Below are 5,739 nucleotides of genomic sequence, written 5' to 3'. Positions count from 1 at the left end.
GTACTGATGAGTCTTCTCATAGAGCTGTCTCTATACTACTGATGAGTCTTCTCATAGAGCTGTCTCTATACTACTGATGAGTCTTCTCATAGAGCTGTCTCTATACTACTGATGAGTCTTCTAATAGAGCTGTCTCTACAGTACTGAAGAGTTTTCTAATAGAGCTGTCTCTACAGTACTGATGAGTTTTCTCATAAAGCTGACTCTACGTACTGATGAGTCTTCTCATAGAACTGTCTCTACAGTACTGATGAGTCTTCTAATAGAGCTGTCTCTACAGTACTGATGAGTCTTCTCATAGAGCTGTCTCTACAGTACTGATGAGTCTTCTCATAGAGCTGTCTCTATACGACTGATGAGTCTTCTAATAGAGCTGTCTCTACAGTACTGAAGAGTTTTCTAATAGAGCTGTCTCTACAGTACTGATGAGTCTTCTCATAGAGCTGTCTCTACAGTACTGATGAGTCTTCTAATAGAGCTGTCTCTACAGTACTGAAAGTCTTCTCATAGAGTTGTCTCTACAGTACTGATGAGTTTTCTCATAAAGCTGACTCTACGTACTGATGAGTCTTCTCATAGCGCTGTCTCTACAGTACTGATGAATCTTCTCATACAGCTGACTTTACAGTTCTGATGAGTCTTCTCATACAGCTGCCTGTTCTCATCATCATGATGACTTCTACATGTTCAGAGCAGAACCTTCTTGTTGAGCAACAGTTTCAGATTAAAAGAACTTTTGACACCTTTTCTCTCTCTGACATCAGACATGTTATCTATTTATCGAGTTCATGTTGGGTAAATTACACTGAAACGTCTGCAGCAACATGGGGGCTGTCTTCATTCCAGAAAACCACTTCAGTGAAAACCCTGACACAACCGGGAGCAGAAGCTTGACTTTGTCTGAAATCAGATCTTTTGTTGACAACATTAAAGCTTTAATGCAAACATTACTCGGGGATTAAACTGAAGGAGTTTCAAAGTTTACACAAGGAAAAAGGAACAAATGCCACATAAAAACAAACCAACATCTTATTCCAAAGACAGTGATGTTCTGAGTCAGACAGAAAAAGTTAAAGTTCAGAGATAATTTTATGGTTTTAAATCTGTACAGTTAGCAGCTCTCCTGTCAAACTGGAGAACATCCGCTGGCTGTCCCTGGACNCTTCTAATTATTTCTACTGTTTTACATATGGATCCCCTCTGAAGGGGTCAGTAGGTGCAGGGGTGCTGATTTTGCAACCATAGTGAGAGAGAGCATAGATACCCACTAAGTTGTTTAGCAGCTGTATCTCAAGTTGAGATATAGACAGTGGTGACTCTCAAAGACCTTCATTGTGCAGAGAAAGAAATATTCATCCTAACAGATAGCCAAACTGCTATTAAAGCTCTCCAAGGGCCACACTTTACATCATTACTGGCTTGAGAGTGTGCAGAAGCAGTCAACCAACTGGGGAAAGACAACAATGTTGCTGTTAAATGGGTACCAGGACACAAAGCTGGCAGTCAGGCCCACTTCAAAGGACCAGAAGGACTGTAGATAGGCCCAGGAAATGATAACTGACCCAAATCTTAGGTTTTGGAAAGCTCTTATTGCCCTGGTTGGAGTCCTAAATGGACACAATCTGTTCAACCACCACAAAATGGTGATGGGACTCCAAGTCAATGGTCTGTGTGGTGCCTGTGACATTGAATTACAGACCTCTTTGCATTGCCTGCTTCTGAGTAGTCACAGGAAAATACTTATTGGGGACACCTTTATAGAAGCTCAGAACACTGAGTGTTTCTAACCTTGTGTCCTTCATCCGAGGGACACAAAGGTTTGAGTAAAGGCCAGTGTCTTTTGAGTGAGAGCAATGAGCCCACTTATGAAGTCTCTGCTCACATGGGGTCCTTTACCATACCATTTATGCCTAACCCTGTCATTTTCACAAACCCTAACCACTACTAGTCTATTCCTAATCCTAACCTGAACCAAAACTTGATTCACACCATGCCTCTAAACCCAGAGCACAGTAGAACTGCAAAAATAAAAAATAAGTAAAAAAAAAGTGAGGAAATGATCGCTTTAAACGAGCTTGTTTTTCACGTGTTTCAGTGAGACTGTAGACTGGATGGAAAGTCTTGACTGCATCCAAACACCCCACTTTGAATGTGATCTATCTGAAGACTTGAAGCCCATGGACCGGTAAGAACTTTTCTTTATTCCTTTCAAGTCTTTGCTGTTGGTTGTGTAAACAAATACTGAAGATTGATGTTTTTATATGGTTTAAACAACTTCAACAGATGCTTTAATATTTGTCAGTATTTCTGTTGAGATGTTGAAAATGCATCTCTATAATAATATAAGCTCAAACTAAATGATGAAGTGAAGAAGTGTTGAGAGAATCAAGATCAAAAGAAATTTTAAAGCAGCTGCTGTATGCTCATTATGGTCACCATGGTAACACAGTAATCAACAATGTCTCTCACTCCCTGACTACCAGACAGAGCTGAGGCTTTTGATTTAATCTGTTTTGCCAAAATTGCATTGATTTCCACAGTTTTGGAGTTGGTTTCCCTTCACTGCTCCGTCTGGGATTTCTCCTATAGACAAGGATTTCTTTGGTAACATTTTACCTGGGCCAATCAGCAAACAGAAGGAGGAATTTTGAACAACAACATCAATTTTCTGCGCAGTCTGCTTGTAGTTTAGCAATGGCAGTGGAGGAAGTGAATGAAGCCAGACCGTGTTGATAAGGCTTCCAAATTAAATTAAATTTGTATGYCAAAGCAGCAGCTCTCATTTAAAGTCGTCCCGTTCAGCTCGGTACTTTTCTCCTCTCAGTAGGGTTGTTTACAGCYCARGCYYTTTCRGGTTAGCTTCTTAGCTTAGCCTCCTTCACAGTGGAGCTGGCGTACACACGTTGCGGCCAACAGATCCAGTCATTTTAAACTTCAACAGAGGCCACGCCTCCAGCAAGAATCGCTTCTTACAGCCGAGTGTCCAGACCCTCGTAAGAAGCAAAGAGAAGAACAAAGGACTGTTTTTTTTTTTTTTTACCAGGCTATGGTGTAATGCTAGTATAAATGAAAAAACGCAACTCATGGTGGAGATTCATGTTTTGGAAAATAATTTTAATGTTTTATTTTAAATCTGCTGCCAAGATGCTGAACAAAAGTTTTAAACAAAATGATAAAAGAAAAATGCAGAGAGCTGAATTACTGCGGAAATTAGCTGCTGAAGCTGAGTTAGTCTGTGGGCTGTGGTGAGTCAACTCAAAACTCTGACATGAAGACAGTAGAACATCTGCATTTCTTCAAGAGATCATAAACTTTAAACTTCTTAATTTATTGATTCGACTTCACACATGTGACCAACGTGAGCATGAGCCAACATGGAACTTGATCTGCACGTGATGTCAGGTCACAGGTTAAAGCTTCAGACTCCTCCCAGGTTTCAGAGAGCTCCTTGGATGAAAGGCAAAACTTCTTCAGTAAACTCCAGTTGTTTGGGTTTTTAGGGGTTCTGCTGGATTCAGGATCTCCTCCCTGATATCTGGTTGGATCTCAGGTATTTTCAAACAACTGATGGTCAAAAACAATCATCAGAACAGCTCTTTGAACTGTTGTTTCAGGTGACTGTGCTGTTCTGGTTCTGTTTGGATCTGCAGCCTTCCATCATCTTTCATGTCAGGACTTGTGCTGGTGTTAAAGTTGCAGCCTGTAGATGGTTTTAATCCTCTTCATCAGATCAGAGAGTATCTGTACAGTTTGAGGAAGTATATTCAATGCCTCTGGGTTCCAATTTATGTTCCATTCATTTTTTTGTTGAAGAAATGTCATAACTTTGATTTTGTGGTTTTACTAAAAGTTTCTTCAAATGGATGAAAAATGCAAAGTTCTGTGTAGATTGTTTCAGGGCAGTTTACCCCTGAACCCCCCTAGAACTGCTTCAGTCAACAGGCATTCCTCGTGATGTCAGCAGATGTTGGCGTGTAGATGGTGTTCTGTTGAACTATATTGTTAACTGTTTGAATTGGACAACAAGGTTTCTAAAGACAAATAACATCAATGACAAGACAAAATGGTTTAATTTATGTGGATGTCTGTAAGTTGGCAGTAAGATTTAGAAAACTGCACAAGAGACACCACCTGAAATCTTGCCTAGAGCCACAAATAGTCTCGGGTCAGGCCCAGGTGCAGACTGACTTGGATGCTGGTTCTTGTTCTGAGAGTTTACAGTGCTGGGAGAACTTGGGGGTCTTACAGGTCACTTTGAACATTTGAGAAGCTAGCTGTTTTACTAAGAGATGTTACTCTTTTATGTGCCTGATTAGTGGAGCTGCATTCACATCTTTCAACAAAAATTGTAATTTGTTTATAGAACTGCAGTTTCTGTTGTTTTTTCTTTTAGCAACTTGCCTTAAATGTGTTCAATTGTTTGATTTTCTAATGTTTTTTAGAGAAAGGGCACATTTTAAGGCTGGAACTGGAATAAAGAAACAGCAAACTGACCAATCACCTCTTGCTTTTAAAGAATTATATTTGAAAAGCTGGACAGGAGAACTGTTATTTATTTGGATATTTGGGTCAAAACTGCCACAAAAAAAAAAAAAAAAATACCTGCAGGGTTTTTAGAGTGGTCACAGTCACAGATGTAAACCTCAGGCTAATAAGTACAGAAAATGAATGTGCTGCAGTTTGTCCTAAAAAATGTTTTGTTTTTGATCATAGTTTTATAAAAGGTTTCTCTGTGTCTGACAGGAACTACAGAGCTGACATCAGAGTAGAACACCATTCCTTCGACGACGACTTTGATGAAAATCCTCACATGTTTTCGCCTCCCTTCAACCCCTACAGACAGAGTAGGTACCAGCAGGTTGTTCTGAGCTTCCACTCGCTGTGAACAGGTGAACTGTTTCCTCTCAGGTTTCATTCAGAGCAGTTTGAACTGGACTCTGAAACACATTCACGTGTGTTACATGTTCTGCATAAAAGCTGTTTATTTCAAGCATGAAGTCCTGCTAAGAGTTAGATTTCATGATTAAATGGTAATGACTGAAACCAGCAGGACATATATTAATAACTGGAGGAAGAGCAGGACCAGGAGTCTCCCCTCTGCAGGAGCACCAGCAGCTCTCTGCTCAGTTTTTGCAGTGAGTGTGTTGTAAAACAGAGCTGACTGCAGAGCTGCTTTTGTCCCTTCAACACTAAACTTTTTTTTAACTAAAAACAGTCAGTGTTACTGAGCACTGTGACAGGACTAAAAACACAAACTAACTCAGATTTTATAATAAAAACGGACTAATGATGGACTGAAGACACAAAGACACATTCAGATACGCGTCTGAACATTTTCAGACATTTTGTTCCAGTTGTGCACAAAACATTTGCAACATTGTTCATATAGGAACCAGGTGACCCACAGGATGTTTTCTACTCTGTAACAAAAAAATCATTTAGTCAGAATATTATTCTGAATTAACATCATTTGAGGTTCAGATCCTGGAAAGAGCAAACTCTGCTTCTTATTAAAATGAAGAAAATCTGTTTTTTAAAAGGGATCCACGATTAGTTGTAACATTAAACTTTATTTGATAAACATTTATTTGAACTGTAAAATAAAGACTATAAAAATACTGTAGGCTGTTTAGTTTTGTACATTTTTAAAAACATATTTTAACACAGATGGAGCCATTTTATTTACATACAAAGAATTCTGGGTAAATTATGAAATCAACTAGGTCATCGGTGTGAGGC

General features: G+C 39.3%; 1 protein-coding gene across 1 annotated transcript in view; it reads left to right on the top strand.

Moving 5' to 3' along the window:
* Positions 1-5,739, top strand: part of LOC106521511 (tissue factor) — a gene marked incomplete in the record, with an annotated part of 22,305 nt that overhangs the window by 2,391 nt on the left and 14,175 nt on the right. The window contains 2 exon segments of the mRNA XM_014014108.1: positions 2,096-2,185; positions 4,744-4,844. Of these exon segments, the coding sequence (XP_013869562.1) occupies positions 2,096-2,185; positions 4,744-4,844 (191 nt within the window).

The sequence above is a fragment of the Austrofundulus limnaeus genome, unplaced genomic scaffold, assembly GCF_001266775.1.
Source record: "Austrofundulus limnaeus strain Quisiro unplaced genomic scaffold, Austrofundulus_limnaeus-1.0 Scaffold110, whole genome shotgun sequence".
Classification (NCBI taxonomy): Eukaryota; Metazoa; Chordata; class Actinopteri; order Cyprinodontiformes; family Rivulidae; genus Austrofundulus; species Austrofundulus limnaeus.
Note: the sequence above shows the minus strand (reverse complement) of the source record. Positions and strands in the feature narration are given on the sequence as shown.